This window comes from Solanum verrucosum, unplaced genomic scaffold, assembly GCF_900185275.1.
Source record: "Solanum verrucosum unplaced genomic scaffold, falcon-dt-bn FXZP01000009.1, whole genome shotgun sequence".
Taxonomy (NCBI): Eukaryota; Viridiplantae; Streptophyta; class Magnoliopsida; order Solanales; family Solanaceae; genus Solanum; species Solanum verrucosum.
In genome coordinates this window covers 439473-460592 of record NW_026020231.1, presented here as the reverse complement: position 1 = coordinate 460592, position 21120 = coordinate 439473, and the positions used below count along the sequence as shown (strand labels likewise).

General features: G+C 31.7%; 1 protein-coding gene and 1 pseudogene across 1 annotated transcript; one reads left to right on the top strand and one right to left on the bottom strand.

Annotated features, from left to right (window-relative positions):
• Window positions 1-1553: 1553 nt before the first annotated feature.
• On the bottom strand, window positions 1554-8139 carry LOC125832091 (E3 ubiquitin-protein ligase SIS3-like). Its single transcript, XM_049511230.1, has 10 exons — window positions 7874-8139; window positions 7746-7784; window positions 7561-7627; window positions 7400-7473; window positions 6905-7043; window positions 6733-6825; window positions 6274-6339; window positions 3142-3261; window positions 2919-3032; window positions 1554-2176 (listed from the first exon to the last, which is right to left on the bottom strand). Exons 1-10 carry the CDS (start codon window positions 7900-7902, stop codon window positions 1784-1786), a joined length of 1134 nt encoding a protein of 377 aa, XP_049367187.1. The 5' UTR covers window positions 7903-8139; the 3' UTR covers window positions 1554-1783.
• Window positions 8140-19274: 11135 nt separating this feature from the next.
• On the top strand, window positions 19275-20368 carry LOC125832185 (LIM domain-containing protein WLIM1-like; annotated as a pseudogene).
• Window positions 20369-21120: the final 752 nt, after the last annotated feature.

Sequence of the window (21120 nt, the reverse complement as noted above, 5' to 3'; positions counted from 1 at the left end):
TGAAATTTGTAATATTATTGATATTTTAACTTCATTAGTTATTATGAAGACTTTTTTCAAAGAAACTGTTAGCAAAGATCTATTATTAAAATAATGATTAATGATTTAGTTTGGTTTTAAGCCATTAATCTTCTGATGTATAATTCTCTTGTGCATGTTAAATCACAATGTCGTTTGATTGCACCTCTAATTAACTTTTCCCATAACAGTATTCAAAGTTTTATAGAATTAACAAAATAATCGTCTATCCAATCATTTAACTAAAAATATATTAGTTAATTTGACAATAGTGATTTAACGAACACGTGTTGTAATGGTGTATTACACAAAGAAAACTACTTGGTTAAGAAACAAAGTTTCCACTTTTTTGACTAAGAGTAAAAGATATGGAGGATAGTGGTGAGTAGGTATATTTTGCCTCATTACCCATAAAGTGAGAGGCTTTACTTTATATTTTATCAATCAACTCTTCCAAAACCTCTAATCTTTTTTGAGGGGCCAAAAAGAAAGAAAAAGTTAAAAAAAAGCAAAAAAGTTGTGTTCATTATCCTCCACTTGCTTTAATTCACTTTCAAACGTATATTTACTAGTCCCTTTCTTCATCAATTGATTAAAAGAGCTTTTTCTCAATATAATAAGGAACACCATGTACTTTTGAAAATTTAATTAGTGAAGTAGTCAGTAACTTGTCTTACGAGACATGTCTAAGTACGCGCATACCAATAGTTTGTATTTGGTATGTAAGTTTAAAAATTATTTGTATATAATCTAGACAAATACTATGAAGGTGCGATGAGGGCAAGGGGTTTGGGGTGGATGGGGGCTACGGAATGTGGTGAAGATGAGGTGTGTTGAAATAGATTGGGAGGACACAATCAATATGAAATGTCAGTTATTGAACTTGTTTTTTTTCAAGGTATGTATTAACACAAAATTCAACAAATTCTAGAATATTTTGTTGCTTACCAAATTTCTCCAATGATTTTTTTTTATAGTAAAGTTATTTGTCGCTTATATAAGAAATAAATAATACTGAGTTTGCCCATTTTGCTTTCAAATTTAATTACAAAAAGAAACTCCAAAAGCTACCTTTTTCTGAGTAGTGGACATACAAAAAGGGAATGCACTTCATTAAAAAAAATTAGTAGTGACTTTATTAACTTTGAACACAATAGCCAACGACCAAATTAAAAGATGTGCCATTCTGCCTAAAGAAAGATTATTGCTGTGTCATTTTCCACTTTAGCTATACATATAAAACTCAATTATTAATCTTAATTTGACTCCTCAAGTCTACCATGTAATAATATCAAATGGTATCCTAATGTACTGTTATTGGAACTTCGATTTTATGTATACACAGATTCTGTTACGTTTCTGTTTTTACAAACTACTGGTTCCAAACACGGTGAATATCATATCAATCTGTGCCATGCATGCAAGAATCACTTGTGGCACTGAGCTTCGATGCTGATTACATAGCATTGCCCACAACAACAACATACTCTATATAATCTCACGAGTTGGGTCTGGAGAGCATTGGCCAGACAGAATTCTATTTAAGCGAATTAAGGACACCACTATGCATCAAAGAGATCAATGCAAAATTTACATCAAAACAAGCAGGCCAAAAACAGATATTGTTGTAGCTGTTTCCTTCCATCGGCTCTTACACTAGTTTTAGCAATCTAATTACTGTTAGACGCCACTACAACACTCAACATTGACTAGAGGTTGACAAAAAATATCAGTGCCTGCAAAGTTAGAACATTTGAACAAATAGTTACAGCTGTCTTGGAGAATGCTCCACCACAACTTCCACATGCTCTACATTTCTATCGCTGTCAGGTGCTGATGTTGGGGCTCCGTTCTCAACTCTTGATTGAGCAGCTGCATTTTCCTCGCTGCTTGGACCAGCATCCTCTGTGCGCACAGGGCGGAGAAAACCTTGCAATCTCAGCAGATAGCTCTGGCTGGAAGGTTGGGATCTCACATACCGGGCTGCTGTCAAGACGTTGGTTGATGACCTTTCTAGATCAGCAGGGATATTTGACAAAGCACTGAGATCAAGATTTGGAAAAACAGAACAACGGCATCTAGGGCATTTCACATTTAGGCGAAGCCATTCATCAATGCATGCAACATGAAAGTTGTGAGCACAAGGGAGACCACGGACCTGCATAAAGGTTTTCTAATAAGAAAAATAGCAACAGAGCCTAAATAAGGGTAACACCAACAAAACTAGTGTGACAGTTGTGGTGTTGGCTTCTAGCAAACCAACCTTCTCCAACAACACAAAGAGACAGAGGAAAAATATAGATAACAAATTACAAAACAGGCATAATGTCCTAGTGCCGCTTAACTGGAATTAGCATGACTTTGATCTCCTGAACCATCTTTCAATAAGTTATGTATCTTCAAGGGATGCCGAGTTTTAAAATTATCCTCTTCACTAAGCTGCAGAAACATGAAGACTATAAATAGGAACTACAACCTTAAAATGACACCAGGACAAGTTCTTCTAATTTCTAAGAATTTAAGCTCTTAATTTTCTCTCGAATTGGGCGGGGCTGGGGATCATTGCTTGACAATAAATATTTCCACTAGTTAAGCATGCATCTTTAGACTATTATTGCCCCAGTAGTCCCATACTATTACCCTAAAAGAACATTGGAAATTAATCTGACTTGCATATAGAAAACCAGCCATAAAAGAAATATTGAATCATTGCTTTATGTTCACAATTTATTTTGGTGGAAGCTGTGTATAGAAGCGTAGATTTGTGTTATTTAAGTAAAATTGAGAATGGCATACAAAATGTATTTATTATCTAAGAATGAGTCATTTGAGAGCATCATGCAAAAAAAGGGGAGTCCTAAATTTTCTCCAATAATAAGAAGTAAAGTTAACAAAAATACCTCATTTCCGACATCAAACTCTTCCAAACAGATGGGGCACTCACTGCAGTCTGTAGGAACAGCCTTCATCCTGAACATAGGAAGTTCTTGAATGAGCGCCTCCACTGCTTCTCTCTATGTGCAAAAAGGAAATTCACCCATTAAGAATCTTTAATCGATCAGGTTCAAAGGATTCATATCGAGGAGTGCCTTGAGCTGTTGACAATAAATTTTCAGTCGTTACCTGAGCTTGGCTCAAATAAAGTCCTGGATGGTATGAAGTAGCATCTTGGCCCATCCCTCTCATCTCCTGGCCAGCAGCTTCAAATGCCCAATCTGGCACTCTGATCATGTCAACTAACACCTGTAATAAGGAAAATTGTAAGCTTGAGGAGTAAACCAAAATAGCTTACCATGAAAACCAAATTACACCATACCATGATGCGCAGGACTCTAAAAACTAGAAGTCAATAGTGTGTTTTCACACTAGTGGCCCAAGAAAGAACAACACATTAACCATCGTGATTATTCATTTATAAACAACATTCATTTCTAATGCCACAGAACAGATTAGTCGAACCAAATTATCGACGGAGATCACCCACAGAGTAACTGTTTACACAACTCTTTACTTCTTAAAAGACAATAAAACAAAATTAGTGTGTTTGACATTGATGATACATATCGCAACTCCAACTAGCTTGAAATTGAAGCAAAGTTAATTGGTGCATTGCTTGAAACCAATAGCAATATTTATGGCACAAAAACACTGAAAGTCTTACATTTAACACACTATAACTATACTTACAAATTCATATATTTCTTTTAACCGTGATGTCTAGGTCAGTTTGCGTGCACCTCGACTAATTCCATGATATACCTGATATTTTCCACCAACACAAGCATCAAGTAACTCTATTCACTAAGACTTGGACATCTGTGAAGAAATCACCTAGTGATTTTGCCGCAGCGGGATTTTAACCAGAGACCTCATGGTTCTCAACCCACTACATTGACACTGGGCCACACCTTGGGGTGCAAATATTGTTACACATCAAGCTGTGCATTATTGCAGTAAATTTTCTCCCAAAAGAGGCATTCACTGCAACTTTACACGTCACACTTATTGATTAAAACTACTACCAAATGCATTACCAACTAACTGAGCTGCCCTTAGCAAACAGCAAGAAGCTTTAAGATCTTAGTTACACCACTCTAACCACCATAGCGACTCCCAAAACACATATCCACACAACCGCTCTCCATGCTTTGAAGAATACAACAAGTCAACAACCATAAAGACTAAAGAAATTGATTCCCATTCCTTAATAATCTACGTGACATAAAAACAACACATACCATTACATTTTTCTTTTTCTTTTCCATCCTTCAAGGGGGGTGCCGAGTGGAAATTTAGGAAAATCCGATACCCAGTCTCTACCCAGAAGAGGGGCCCACTGGGTGTTTGCGGTTTGGTTGAGTACTGATCCAAACCAAAAATCGAACCCAAACTGATTTTTATTTGGTTTTGGTTTGGATTGTATTCAAGTTTTTTAAAAAATGATAATATTTTATTTAATTTGATTTTATTGAATACAAACAAAATAAATAACCAAACCAAACCGATAAATTATTTACACAAATTTTATAATTATATATACAATTAAATTTTTTGACAAGGTAACAAGTTTTGTATATAAATCATCAGCACTAAGGATGGAATCCAAAAATTTACATCAGACTATATACAAATTAGTTTTTAATACTTCATATACTTTTTCATGAAAGTTCTATTTATCCCTAATAGGCTAATGAATTGTACACCTTAAACTCATTTATTAAAAGAAAATCATCAATCCAAACTCATTTATTTTAAGAAACAACTATTAGATTTGCCTATATATATTTCTTGTATTTCTTATCAATTTTATTCACTTGATTAAAACTTACAGATCTTAAGACATTTTCTCCATAATCAAGGAAAATCATAGCCACCACAATAAAAGGTTATTTATGGATTATAAATTGGAAGAGAATGAAAAATTATTTTCTAATTGTAGGGGAAAAATAAAAGAGAGAAATATCATTATGTTTTTTAAAAACCGAATCAAACTGACAAGAACCAAACCGATGGATATGAATTATATTTGGTTTGGTTTTAGTAATTAAAAAATAGACTAAATTAGTTTAATTTTGGTTTACCCCAAAAAAGACCCAAACCGGACCATGAACACCCCAAGTGCCAACACAACTTAACAAGTGAAGGCTATTAGTCAGGATACAGGTGAACTTGGCCTTGACCACTGCCAAGTATAAGTGGACACTATATGAGTGTCAGCGCGTGTATATACACGCCATAAAACACACACATATCAGTACGAATTTATGTGTCCATGTTTATTTTTTTTGATAACCAAGAAATCTACATGTAACCCGCCCTTTGGACCAATCACAGCCTTCTAAACCCGGTGGATAATGGGCCCGCCCCTCTACCCTTCTCCACTTAAAATACTGGGCTTCGCTTTGCATGGTGTGGGGATTGAACTTGTGACCTAAACCACAAATCCTCCACCTTTTGCCACTCGAGCTAGGCCTTGGGGGCATTTATGTGTCCATTTCTATAGGGCTTTTTCCAGTTATGATATATTTCTTTCATTTGCACTAACAAGATATGTTTTTTCATATCTATCAATTTCAGTGCACATTCTTGTTCCTTATATAAACCTAGAAAGAGCAACCAGGAGGCAGTAGCATCATAACTGTGGTATGGGAGGGTTTTGAGATGGCTCATACTACATTGGGCCATGCAAGGGAACAATGAAGAATGCACTATTAGGTTGGGACAGTAAAAGACAGAAAAGATGAAGTCATATGCTGGATGTTGCTCCATTAGCACTAATGTGAGTTGTATGTAGGAATAATAACTTTATTTGTACATTTGAGGAGAGCCTCTTCTTTTAATTTCCTTTAGATGCACCCATGTCATTCCAAGTTATATAAAAAAGATTGAGTCTCCTTCACAGAGAACCATCTCATTTTGTAGGATCTCGACCTTTTAATATACTTCTTGTATACGGAAATTTCCTATTATAAATGAAGTTACACTTTACTTAATCAATAGAAACCTAGAAAGAGCACATTTCTGACCAGCAGTTTGAATGCATGACTACCTTATCATGGAGAGATAGCAAAGAATATCATCAATTTAATAATTTTGTACAATAAAAGGAAACAAAGTCAAAGGGAAAAAGAAAATATATACATATACATATATATGTATGTATGTATGTATAACAGGAACAACTTAATTCTTAACATGTCATATATGAAAGCCAAAATACATTAAATCAAGTATATTGTGAGTTCTAATGCTTACCCCGAATTCTGAAATAGGAATTCCTTGTTGAGCGCGCAATAAATGGGCTTGCCTTCTAGCTAACCACTGCAATAAGAAATTGAAAACTTAAGGAAAATTGTAATATTGACGTCAATAAAATTGCATGACTGTCAAATTTTCATTTATCGGATTATATAAATCCATTTACATACTAACAAGACAAGGTAACGCCAATACAACATTGGTATTTGGATAATCTCCCACCCTCCAAAACAGAAAAAATAACATCACACCGGGCAAGAAAAGAATCAGGAGACCAACATTCTATTTTCTGTCCGTTACAGGTTGGTATCCTGCTTTTAGTTCTTTTTTGGAATTCGTTGCTTTAACGCTCTCTTTTTCCACTTTTTCAAAGAACAAGATAACTGGGAAACAAAACTGTCCGAATTGAACTAAGGTGGTAAGTAGTTGAATTTTTGGAAAGGTTTAGAAAATAACCTTCCCTGTCGATATACAAGCTATGCACATGAGTCCACAGTAGCTGAACAGCAACCATATTAGGAAGCCCCACTTTTGGCCTTCTTCTGGAAGCTGAAAGAGTTTGGGCATAATGTCAATTCTAGGCTTTCAAATCAGAACAATGGAAGCAGCAAAGGACTACTAAACTTACGCAGTTTCTTGCACTAGTGAACCATAACGTCCCAATGATGGTCCAAGCCCAAAGAAAGGGGTAAAGAAGCAAGGCAAGAACTGAAAGAACAGCTATTCTTCCACAAAACCGACCATATCTTTGCTGCCAACCAAAATCCCTAAAATGCAATAACACCTAAAACTTCAGTCTAGTCATCAAAGTGCACAGCCCATATGAGGCAAAGAAATCCAAATAACCACCAAAAGAAAGATATCACTAAAAGTTAATAAGTCAACCAATCTGCACATTGCTCCTGGCATTTACTTAAATAGTCTGGAAGCAAGAGAACAGAGTAGAGATATGAACATGAACAATCCCAACAGGAGTATTACACCCAATCAAGCAACAACTCGGGGAATCTCATGCAAGTTAGGTAATACAGCTAGCACAATAAATCTAGAAAAAACACATAAGGGTAGATTGCTTCTCTTGCACAATAAAATGTTTTTAAAGAAAAGAAGTATGAGGCCTTACAATCCCATTCCAGCAGCAAGTCCATTATCTACAAACATCAACAGCCGAAACACAAACACTGCTGTATAGTCAACCTAGATTGAGGAAAAGGGTAGAATTGAGATATACAACAACAACAACGAAATACAGAAAACAACTCAAAGAAATTTATTGATACCCACCACGATCCAGATATGCAATGGGTATATACAAAGATGGTATCGTTTCCAGTTGATAGCTACAATGATTCTGATAAACAAACAGTTAAAGAAACAACCCAACTACAATTTAAAATCAAATCCAAGTTCATAGTAATCCCAATATGAAAAATCAACTTCCTAGGAGGGAATCATTTTAAAAAGGATACATACTAGTAGCCAGCATTGACAGGAAGAACCCATCATACCTACAAGAAGAAAAAACTCAAAAAAATTAAAACTTGATAACTCAGCGGTAAAGAAAAAACCAAGAAAGATAAAAGATAAGAAGAGTTACCATTTAAAATCAACTCCTCTCATCGCCATTGAAGAAACTTCCAAGAACCCTAAGAGAAAATCAAGAATTCAATTTTCATATTTCAAGCAAAATTCTTGAAGTCAAATCTTTGAATTCGCAGATTCTGCAGCAGACCCATAAACTAAGTAGAAAATATATAGATTGCTGTAGGGATTTGAAGGGACACAAAAGAGGAAAAGAAATGTTACTTTTTTCAGGAAGAAGTGTTGAAGTGAAGAAGAAATAGGACTATCTAATTAGGTGGCGTTTGGCACGCTTTCTTTCTTGGTCCCCTGCAAAAAATTATTTTTTATTTAGGGTCCGTTTGGAATCATGAGATGAAATTGAAGTTTTATTTGAATATGCGATATGTAATTTTTGTGTTGTATATTTTCTCATAAACATAAAAATTTAATAAGTTGTAAAACTATTAAAATAGCCCCAATTGTTTATTCAATCTTATCAAATAAACAAAAAATTATAAAATTGCATAGTAAATTATTACAAAGCTATTTGTTCTCCACTTAAGTAATTGTTTCACCTAACTTTAATTTAATGAAAAAAATTGAACATCAATTGTAGTGTACTAGTCTTTAATATAATCCTCACGTTGAACTTGTATTTCTCGATCATGTGACCGGGAAGACGAACCAACATTGTTACTTTGAGTCATTTATTGATCAATATCATCCGCAACTATATTTTCATGCTCATAGACCATAAATATTTCATCACTTTAACAATCGGGTGGTGTGAGTTAAAGTGATTATATGTTGGTGAGAATAATACATTTTATGTGTGAGAATAATAATTTTTTAAAAGTAATGATGTGATTATAAATTTTATTTACATATGAAATAAATGGTTAGTAGATATAAATGTGGGTTGTTTTAACAAAATATAAACTTGTGGATCAATTTTTGTATTAAAATATCTCAAATCATTATATGAAATTTCCATATCATGATTTTTGGAGAATATGGAATCACATCTCATGATATGTAATCATGAGATGGAATCAACGTAAAATAGCATGTCCAAACGTTGATTTCATCTCACGATACCATATCGTGATATGGTATCGCATGGCCAAACACCTACTTAGTTGTCGTCGTTTCAAATTTCAATTCCTTGTAAATTTATTATTGTATTCTTATTTTGTGTTTTTTTAACGGTCGTTTGGTAGAATGTACAAAATAATGCTCATTAGAATGTATTAGTAATATTTGCATTAATAATATTTGTATTAGTTATGCATAAATTGTTTCTTATGCATTATTTGATTTGGTATATTAAAAATAGTAGGCGTTGTATTAAAATATATATTTACAAAAACATTCTCCACAATGATGATGGAAAAGATGTAAAAGTGCTTTTTAGGAGTGATTGAGTCTTTAACCATACTATTATTGGACAACTATTTTTAGTATAGTGGATAACTATTGTTAGACGGAGAGACTAACTCTCAAGGGTAAAAATAGGAGGGAAAATCTTAGTAATTCAGTTGGTTGGCTATATGAACTCAAACCTTGTTGATACGGTTTGATTCCCCCACATTGCAATCCTCTTCCCATATCCCCCAATTTAATTAAAAGAAAAAGAGAAAAAAGAAAAAAATAAAAATAATTATATCAATTGTGCATTAATTTTATAAAATGACGAAACGTCTATATTTTAATACGAATTATATTTAAATAAAAACAGAAGACATAAAATCATAACGTATCGAAATGTAATCAAACCGCAATGAGAATATAGAATGTAAAAATTGTAACGTATGATCAAATAAAAATAAAACAGAGGAATGATGACGAAAGATAACGACGAAGAATCCGTTAAAAGAGACGGCGTTTATTTGTGAGAGTTGGATGGCCCCGATGGAAGTGGCTGCCACGTAGACAACTTCTGCAATGACGTGATTGAATTAACATCTCCAAGTTCGAGCCTAACAAAAAAATAAAATATTACTTCATTTTTATTTCCTCTCTGCACAACTTTTCTTATACTAGATACAAGCCGGGTCAGCACGAAGCCCAATATATATTAATTTTTAGTTTTAATTTATGTGATAGTATGAAACTTGAGAAGTTATTCTAAATTTATATAATTTTAAAAATAGCTAATTGTACTTTTAACCACTGTTTTTAGAAGTATGTAATTATTGTAATTTATAGTACTTTTTTAACGTAATATTCAAATAATATATGTGTTACTTTTTATGTCTCAATTTATGCGGCATTGATAGATTTTTTTAGAGTCAGGTGATTTTTTTTATGTATTTTATTTTTTTAAAAAAATTATTAACTACTGTAATTTATAATATTGTTTACGTCATTTTCAAATAGTATATATTTATCGTCTAACTCATTTTATGTGGTATCAATAAATTACTTTTCATGTCTCAATTTATGCGGCATTGATAGATTTTTTTAGAGTCAGTTGATATTTTTTTATTTTAAAAAAAATTATTAACTACTTTAATTTATAATATTTCTTACGTCATTTTCAAACAGTATATATTTATTGTCTAACTCATTTTATGTGGTATTAATAGAAATTCAAGAGTTAATCGAATTTTGTCATATAACTTTTTAATATTTAAATTATTAATTATTATGATTTATAGTATTATTTATGTAAAAAAACAAAATTTTCAATATTCGATGTTTTTTCACTCTAAACACAATTTTTTTTTGTATGCGAAAATGTAGTGACAAATAAAGTAATGTGTTTTAAAGGGGACCCATATGTATTAACTACTCTATTAGTAGAGGAAAAAAGGAAGAAAAAGACTGGCAACCTGCTTGGAAAATTGGGACCATTTTTGCGTCTGAGAACGAAAAATGGAAGGGTTTTATGTCCAGTACTAAGGAAGTGCAATTATGAAACAACCAAGTACAACATATTTTAAGCATAATATTAAGAAAATGTCCATCTTACCCTTGGCTAGGGAAGCAAGCATGTTGACGAATCGCTGCTTTCCTAGCCTCTTCTATATATTAGCAATTATTAACGTAAACTATTTTAGATAAAATAGGAATAAAATTGCATATGCATCATTCTATCTAAATCTCATTTATAAAAGTACGTTGGTATATTAATATTATTATTATAATCTTATATTTGAATAATTTCAAATTAATGTGAATATGAATTATGTAGGAAGAGTTAAATTGGTTTACTATGATGCTATTGTGATAAAGTAGTAAGTATGTAGTTATCCTTAATAAGGGGTTTTGATTTCCAAATCGGCCTGAATTTGAAGTTGTCTTTGCTTGAAAACTATCGAACACCGAATGAAAAGAAGAAAAAAAACATGTTTGGGTTAAAGTTGAGTTCCAAATCAGTTCTCCTTTTGCTTTCTTTTCCCACCTACTCGGTTGATATAATCTTCTTATATTTATTAATATTAATTTGCTTATATTTCATTATAAAAAAAGTGGATTATGTCTTCGTTTTAATTTTGATTTACTCTGATAATTGATTATGATGCGCGCAAAGTTAAATGGATAAAAGATGTTTATTCACACAAAAAAGAGTGATAAAGGATGGGGTAGTAAGTAAGTGTTTTTCATTAAAAAAAAATTCTATAAATTTTTTTTACATTTTTATTTGGGATAGGGGGCGTGGGCAGGGGGCTGGGGGTTAAAAAGAATTTTTTTTTGGGAATGGGGTAGGGGGCCTTAATTTTATTTTTTTTATAAAAAAATTAATGGAAATTTTTTAAATTTTGTTAATTTTTTTTTTGATAGGGGGCTGGTAGAGGGGTGGGTTGGTAAATTTTATAAAAAAAAAACATTTAAAAATATTTTAATAGAAAAAATTTAAAATTTTGTTAATTTTTTTTTCCGAATGGGGTATGGGGGGATGGTAGGGGGTGGGGTGGTAATTCTTTTTATTTATTTATTTATTTACATTTTGTTGGGATAGGGGGTAGGGGGACTGGTAGGGGTGGAGTGAAGTGATAAAAAAACTTCAATTTTTTTTTTGTTTTTAAAGCTTTTAACAAGATTTCTATTATAATATGTGTAATCATATTATCCATTGAGTAACTCGTTTTTATCCATTTAAAATGTGAGTCGAGTCGAGTAATTTATCAATTTTTATTTGATTCGATTTTGATTGACTCATATTTGACTCGACTCGCTCATTTGCCACTCTTAGTTTTAACTTATGTATATGCACCCACGGGCAGAGCCACTGGGTACAACTTACAAGGGGTTCATTTGAAATTAGAAAATTACACCGTATATATAAGGTTAAGATTTTATTTTCTATGTTTTAATTTATGTGGCACATTTTATTTTTCAAAAGTCAAATAGTTTAAGTTTGACCGAGATTTTGCTAATGAAATCTTCAATTTTTAAAAAATGAAATTTATATATTTGTAAACTACGTAAAAAAATAAATATTATAAGTCCCAATAATTGATAATTCAAAATATTTAAAATATATATGAAAAATTTATTATCGAAGATAAATTTATTGAATTTCAAAATAAAAAATGTTTCATATAAATTGAAACATAGGGAATATTTTTTTAGGTATAGATAGTAGAAATTGAATATGTTTGACTATATGCTCATATTTTGAAATGATTAAGTAAAAATTCTGATTCTGCCGCTATATACACCAAAAGATTGACGATTTCACCAAGTTATCTTCACATCTAACTTTGAGAAGGAGAGAATATATAATAGAGTACATGTAGGATCTAGATCTCTGAAAGTCGTAAGCTTCATATATAGATATATAGAGATTATCTTCTACCATTCATTATATTACAAGGAATCAGAGAGAGGCTCAGATGCATGTTGATCTTATACTCTATACGATTTATAAGTTCTACGTACACGCAATTTGTGTGCCAAATAATACTTTCTTACTATTCCAAACAGCACATACGTACGTACTGCTCTTGTGATGTCAATTAGCCCATTTTGGAGTGTGCTTAACGAAAATGTAGAAATAGGGTGGTCAAACTTTTGACCTACTTTCTTTATGGACAAATTTTGATTTTCGACTTTCAAGGTTTGCCCGGTTACTAAGGTCATTTAATTTAACATGTTGAAATTTATATTTTTATAAGACTAGTGATCACTTTCATCGTACGTATTGAAAAACTTTCACATATTTTTTGTACAAAAGATAATTTTTGTTAACTTTGTTCAAATAGTTGCCTTCTCATTTTACCTTCATCACACTATCCAGACTTCCCCACCATCATTACTCATTCACCAACCTCATCACCATGATCACTTCATTTTTCATCAACAATATTACAAGACGAAGACGAAGAAGAAGTTGACGATGAACAAGAGTACTACTACTTTCCTAGTTGGAAAACCCTAATTAAGTACTCTGAATCAAGCATCATGGTCGGATTGATCATTATAACATATAATATTACATGCTTTATTCATATGGTAAAACAAGAAAAGGCTTATGAATATATATATACCTACTGTTGTACTTTATATGTGGCGTTAGCATGGCTTTTATATGTTAACTGTTAATTTCACTCTCTATATTCTCTCATCCCTTCAAAAAAAATAGTAATGAAGACTTGTCTCGGGAATGAAACTAATGAAGACTTGTCACATGATATGCAATAGGTAGAGTATAGTTTAATTTTGGTAGCGCATGTTAACTTGTCGATTGTTTGGATTTAATTCATGGTCGTGTCAGAATTTTGTTAAGGGTTCAAAAATATAAAGAAGTAAATATATGAAAAAGTCAAAAATATTAACATCTATCATATACAATAATAATTTTTCATCGAAGGTGATTCAGTTGAACCCTTTGCTACCAACATTCCATACACAAATTTCTATTTAAGATTTTCTATTGTTTTAATATTTTGCACTCCCTAGATTTCAACTGTCCACAGGTTAAAACAATGTTTATAGCAAGAAATAAATCTGGATCCTAATTCAATTTTAGAAGCTTGTGATCTTCTTGTACGTTTGAGGACGAATATCTAGAGTACAAATAATATAATATTGAAATTTAATATCGAGTAAATAAATAATTAAAATGAGCATGACTCTTATATCATGATAATTAATAAATGTAAGTTTTTACTCACAAAAACTAGTAAAATTAACTTTGTCTCTCACCACTCCAGATTAGACTTCATTTAAACTAGATATATTTAGGAAAAACCAAGTTCTGAATTCCTTGGTACAATTATAAACTCTATTTCTCTATCTCATATACATAAGATATTATGGTGAATTCAAAATTTAAAGTTTGCGAATTCTGAATTTTAAAGGCTTAGCTAAGTATTTCGGTGACTTAAATAAGTATAAAGGCTTGCTAGTAAACAATTTCAGGTAATGAAGTGAACTTTTAGTTAAGTTTTTGTGTGTTAATGAAGTGTGTATCGTTAAGTATATACACTATATAATAATTTATGTGCATAAAATATAGTAGCATATGATATGCTAAATTGTATTTATATTATAGTAACACTAACACATTTCAAATCAAATGTCAAATACGAACAATATATTTGTCATGTACGCCGTATTATTGTCCCAATCCAGACAAATAATGAGGGAAGAATTTACATGTTATTAAAAATAGGATTACGTGAATTTGTGATTTTTTTCGTAAAATTAGTATATAATTTTTAAAATTGATATAATATTATTTGCTGTCATTTATGTTATAAAATATGATAGAGCAAATTTCTTAGTAAGCTAGTTGTTTTCTTCTTCGTAAATTTTCAGGAGGCTCTCTAGTAGATTTTGTAAGCCTTCTAATTTTTTGTGACTGATCAGTGTTGTATTGAGGTCAGATCTATCCCCCTTCTACTCCTTTTTGCTAATACAACACACCCTATCTGGATAATTAGTTGATTTTAAAAAAAATGCTTTAAAAAGGTTAAATAATACACTCGATTAGATTATAATTATAGAATGCTTTTTTCAGGAGGAAGTTTGAAGTGAAGAAGAAATAGAACTAATCTAATTAGGTGGCGTTTGGCACTCTCTATTACTCGTAATTAGTAAAATTATAGCGTATCGAAATAACTTCAAAGTATATATAAATAGTGACCTTATCTTTATAAAGAGAAACTATTAAATTTGACCGCATCACTTATATTTTGTTTATATATAAATAGTGAAAATAGAATGAAAGAAAAAATTAGCACGAAAACATAACAACAAAACTTTGAATAAATAATGAAGAAGAAATATTATCTTTTTATTTTAAAGTTTGTTGTTTTTCTTTTTAAAGGAAGGCTCATGTTATATAAGTCTCATTCTGACGTGAGTCATGTAAGATTCATTCTGACATGAGCCTTGTATATACAATTTAACGTCGTTTACTCCTTCATCTAAATATTACCTTTTTAGTTTCATACTCAATTTTTATTACCTTTTTTTAAAAAAAATTACTCAATTTTTTTACCATCTTTTTAGTTTCGAACTCTATTAAAACATCTTTGTTAATTAAGGAAGTTACCGTTTAGTGCTTTCTAAGCTAAAACAAAACGGTTAATAAATTATTTCCCTATATATATATATATATATATAGCTTACTTTCCATCATCCTATTCAACTTACTTCATATCTTCATTTGATCTTTTCGTATTCTTCTTCTTTACTATTTTTGTTCTGGAAAATTATCATGTCATCAAAAAGAATGTATCGGTGTGAGCATTTTTTTAAAGAAGAATGATGATATTGGGGAATTGTCCTTTTGTGATGATGCAAGTGTATAACAAGAAATTGCACAGGACATTTAAGGCCAAATGCCTTGATTGCCAAATGGTATTACACTGAAGTTGCATAGGTGCAATCATGAGGTAATTAAGAAATTAAGTTCATTATATTACCTAGCTTTCTCATTATATATATATGATCGGTCCCCTTCTTTCTTTTGTCTCAATTTTCTTTTCTTTTCTTTTTTCCCCTTAGATGGAAGAAAGTTCCCCAGATGAAGTCGAAGAAAGGAAGAAAAAGTAAGATGGCTACGCCGATGAAGTCGAAAAGAATTATAAAATAACGATAGGCGTTTTTTTGTCGAAAGGTAGAATTAAGAAGAAGTATAAACTCACGTTTCTTAATTTATTTTCTTTCTTTTTGTTGTGCCTTAGCTTAAGCTCATCTTTTTCTTGATTTCTTTATCCATGTAATGGATTCATATGGGGATTATAATAACCCTACGTAAATGAAATGATTTTTTTTTTATGGATACACTTTCTTTATTAAAGTAATTACGGTTTGTTTTTGTTGTATTCGATCGATCGGTTACAACCTGAGTGAGAATCTTTTTTTGTTGAAATCGATTCAAGGTTCGCCGCTAAAATTCACTTTTTAGTTTAAGCAAAATTAAGAAGGAGAAATATGTTAACAACACAAATATCATTTGGTTATTTATATTAAGACGTTTGAACATGTAATATGTATTAGTAGTAATATTTGTTATGTCGAATTATATGTATCCCTAAAAAAATAAAAATAACAAGACCTAAGTCTGTCGATAGCAGCCACAAAGGATGAACCAAGTTTTCTTCACATCTAAATTTTGATTAATTCTTCGATTTCCCAAATACTGGCATTTTTATTTGGATCAACTGTTCAAAATGACTGAACAAGAGTTTTGAAGGTTATTAGAGCTACCAAGCTGATATTTTTTATAAGTCATTTTTGCGTCACTTATTCCTTTGTTCGTTATATATTGTTCGCAAGGGGGTCCAAGAACATTAATTCAAGGATAAGGTATATTCCATGTTTGATTGATGACTAGTTTCAACATCATCGATGATCCCCTTAACCATATACCATTCTCTTCTTTTTACAAGTTGATCTCACCCATGTTCATAAAACGCACTTTAGAATAACGAGCTATAAAATATTATTCACAACAACGTTCATGGTCATTTTGTCATTGAATTTTTTTGAATAAAATAAAAACATAAAGCATTACTCTGAACACGTTTAAACTAGATTTTACAATCTTTAAAAAACGTACTATTTTGGTGAATTCATTTAAATTAATAGTAGCTTAAACGGGAAAAAACAGTCTTTTTTCCAACCTAGTGTAGTATGAAATAGAAAGGTCCAAACTTGCCAGGTATACTATTAACAACAAACAACAACATAAATGGCATAAATGTAACCCACGAATAAGATCTGGAAAGGATTAGAAAATACACAAAATTTATTCTTTACTCTAAACAGACAGAAAGATTAATTGTTTCTGATAAATCAAAGAAACATTGGCAATGAATGGAAACGCTAGCATGATATGGGTGTACAAATTCTTGAAGAAAACTCCAATTGTACCCTTGGAACTTTTGACTATGATGAGTGAGAATTACATTACATGATAATTAATTTTCGTTTGCAACCTAATTTTTAAAAATAAATAACATGCACTATCACTATTAAAAACATCCAATATTATTACGAAAATCATCAAAATTACTTCTCCATTCAAATCTCCTACTACATAATGCATCATTGTACATTTTATGCATTTACATATGACATAAAAATAAAATATATAGTGTTTGCAAACTCCTCCTGATCGATATCATTTGTGATTTTTTAAAAACAATGACGAAAAAAACACAAAATTAGAATTTAGTGATTAAAATCAGTTAAAATATTTAGTGACAATATTCTGGGCTTTTGCCTCTAAAGGTCTAGTTCTTTTGTAGTGAATCCTAGTTGGCAACGCTTGGATTGCCACGTCACTAAAAATTTGGGATGTTAACTCTTGAGGGTATTTGTGGTCTGTTGGGATAACGGCGGGGGCATTTTTGATCCCAAAATGTAACGAAGGGTATAAATGGTCTATTTTGCAATAGTTCAGAGGCAATTTTGACCATTTTTTCCGTTATAATTATATGTATTTGACGATGTAATTATTAAATAGCAATCACTAGTATAAAATGTAAATATCCGCCAATAGCTAGAGCGTAATGACACAGAGTTAAAACTTGAATTGGAAGATGTATTTTATTTTTGAAAAGATAGTCCAAAGGATGAACCGAGATTTCTTCACATGCATGTAAATTTTGACTAGTTCTTGGATTGCCCTAGTGTTGGCATTTCTTTGAATCTATTAAAACGAGAACTCTACGCTTAATGTACGAATTTTGCATGTTTGCAGTTTATGTTATGGAATGGAAGAAACTAGAAAGATAAATTAAAGAGAGAATAAATGATAACTCTTTGTATTGATTCTTGCATTGATTCAAATAGAAGAGTACAACCCTATTTATAAATAATTAAGGAGAATCCTTCTTAAAGGAGAGTCCTTCTTAAAGGAGAATCATTCTTAAAGGACAATCCTTCTAGATACTAGACTAAAATAAAACTAAATATTTTGCAATTAATGTAAACCCTAGACTTGAAAGGAAACTAAATACTATAAAATATTTTTAGACTAAAATAAAATAAAATAAAAAGATTCTACCAAATTCCAACATTCCCCCTCAAACTCAAGTTGGTGTATTTGACTTGAGTTTGAACACTTAATTATTCTTCAAAAATATCTTCTAATAAAATTCATCCTCACATTCTTCTTCTACTAGTAATGCTTGTGATTTATCTTGAGTGTCTTTGAACTTGCACACTTTTGTAACATGACCTGTTTGTTTGCAACTTCCGCATACTGCATCAGATCTCAACAAGTGGTATCAGAGCACATGGTCTAACGATCCCATGGTCCGATAGTCATATGGTTCAACGAGGTTGAAGACAGGCTCAAGATGGTTTCAAATCAATTTGTAATCAATTTGATGATAATGAAGATTGTTTTGTAAAGCTACATGTGGAGAAGAAGTTTTAACATATTTTCAACATTCCTGTTGCTGCAATTTTTAAGAATAAAAATAAAATATTTTTAACCCTTTTTTAACCCATATATTTTAAACTTTATTTTTAACCATGGCAAGCAACAGTGATTGAGATTTAGATTATCATGCAATGAAGAAGACAAATCAAGCTTTGTCAAGAAAATCCAGCCAAAAGGGGAGATTTGTTAGGGTTTTGCCCTGATTTTCTTATCATAATTTAAGATTTATTTTTCCTTAAAGAAAAAATAAAACATTACCATAAATGTTTTTACTTTTCTTGAAAGGAAAATATAATATTCTTTCATATTTGGTTTATTCTCTCCTTTTAGGACTCTTTTTCTAGTAAGAAAAGGTTTTAAGACTCTATAAATATAGGTTTGTTTCTTATAATACAAAAAATAATAGCATCCACAATGTAGTCGTTTAAGAGTCTTGTTTATGGAGAGATTTATTCTCTCTAAAGTTTCAATGTTTTTCTTTATATTAGTTTTGATATAATAATATTTTGATTTTTAGTATAAGTTTTTTGTTATTTGATTTATCAATTATATGATATGCAATTGTAAGCTTCCGCATGACGCCATGTTCCCTCCTTCAGAACCCAACAGTTTATTCTCTTCTAATGTAGAAATCGCATCCTCAAATCAACAGCTAATTTGCAAGCAGTTGCAGTATCACTCTTGGTTTTTGTTGAAATTCGTAGCTCTGCCTACCGGTAATGGTCCATTCTACCCGAAGAAGGACCCTAACATATATAATTACATTCTAGGGAAGTGCTTTCTGTGATTTGTGCGTGTTCCACATAAACAATGTACGCCTAATTGTCATGTAGTTTAGGTCGACTAATTGTATATATGATGTCAACTACGTACATTCTCATGTATCATTATCATCTGATGTCCATGCCTTTTTTCGTTGATCCATAAAAAAGATCATCTTGGTCTTAATTTCCTTGTCATTTTTGAACTTGTGCAGCTAGGTAACTAAAATTCCTATGAAGGAGTTTTATACTGCAGACCTCACTTTGATCAACTATTCAAAATGACTGGAAGCCTGATCAACCAGAGTTTTGAAGGTTACTAGAGCTTCCAAGTCATAAGTCCTTTTTACCTAACGTACTCCTTTGAAGCTTGTTTTCAGGGGGGTCCAAAAAAGTCAAGGAAAGATCTCTTGATAAGGTATTCCTTCCATATTTGATTGATTTCTAATGTCAAGATCATCAATGATTCCTTAAGCATACACCATTCAATTCTTTTTACAACTAATTGTGTTGTATTATCGATATTCTCAGGCACAAGCAAACAGCAAAGTTTCAGCTTTGTTTGGTGGAACACAAGACAAATTTGTTGCGTGCAAGAAAACTGTCTACCCCCTGGAAAAGTTAGTGACATATTCTTTTCTATGTAATACTATTAATTAGTGGAAAATGAGGAAGGTCTATATAGATACTTATATGGTTCCTGCTATTTCACAGGTGGCTGTTGATGGCACTTCGTACCACAGGCCTTGTTTCAAATGTAGCCACGGAGGTTGTGTAATCAGTCCATCAAATTATTTATGTGACCCATGATCATAAGCTCTATTGTAGGAACCATCATATTCATACGCAACGAGGTAACTTTAGCCACATGGAAGATCATGAGAAGATTAAAGGGGTGCATGAAAATGGAAATTAAAGCATCCATGAAAGCTTTTATTTTTGTTTGATTTTGTGATACAACAACATCAAGATTCAAGAGTCGGCTTTCTGGCCTAAATCAGGTGCAGAGGTTAAACATACACATACAAGAGGGGTTATTTACAATCCCTCTATGTGATATTTTCATGAGAGAGTCAACAGAGTTTCACTTCATTTTTCTTTTCATCTTGGTGTGTGTTTTACTTGATAAATCAAATAGTTTTGCCTAAAGTATGTACAATGTGGTTGTCTGGAAATTGGAGCGGCTTTTTATCAGGGAAAGGTCTACTTTCCTTGGCTCATAAACTAAGTAAATTCATTTTTTCAGTTTCCTTTATTGCATTTTCTTTTGACTACTTTAAGCTCAGTTGCTAATCCACATTATATTATACTCCTTAAAAGGTAACAGAGGAAAAAAGGCTTAGCCATTAACTCTATTTTACCCGTCTCTGTATTTAGGGTCATGGCTAGCTAGTCATGATCCTATAAGTGTTGAGCCATTGACGGGGACTCAAAACTATAAACTTTGTTTTGTTGTCCCATAAGTTATATACTCAGTATCATCCTCATAGATAATTTGCGTCAAAGGAATCCTATCGGCATCTCCTTCGATGGGCCTTACCTGAACACCACATCTCAAAACTACAAATAGTAATCCTAGTGATTCTACTATGTACAACTTGACTCCAAATGGTAGCTGTCTTGACCCGCCCAATCAACTGCATAAAATTTTCAACTGAAATACACACA

Coding starts and splice junctions, on each gene's coding strand:
- LOC125832091 (XM_049511230.1), bottom strand. CDS start 7,902: ATGGCGATGAGAGGAGTTGATTTTAAATG. Junction 7,474..7,560: donor CATTGCATATCTGGATCGTG/GTGGGTATCAAT, acceptor TCCTCAATCTAG/GTTGACTATACAGCAGTGTT. Junction 6,826..6,904: donor TCACTAGTGCAAGAAACTGC/GTAAGTTTAGTA, acceptor AAACTCTTTCAG/CTTCCAGAAGAAGGCCAAAA.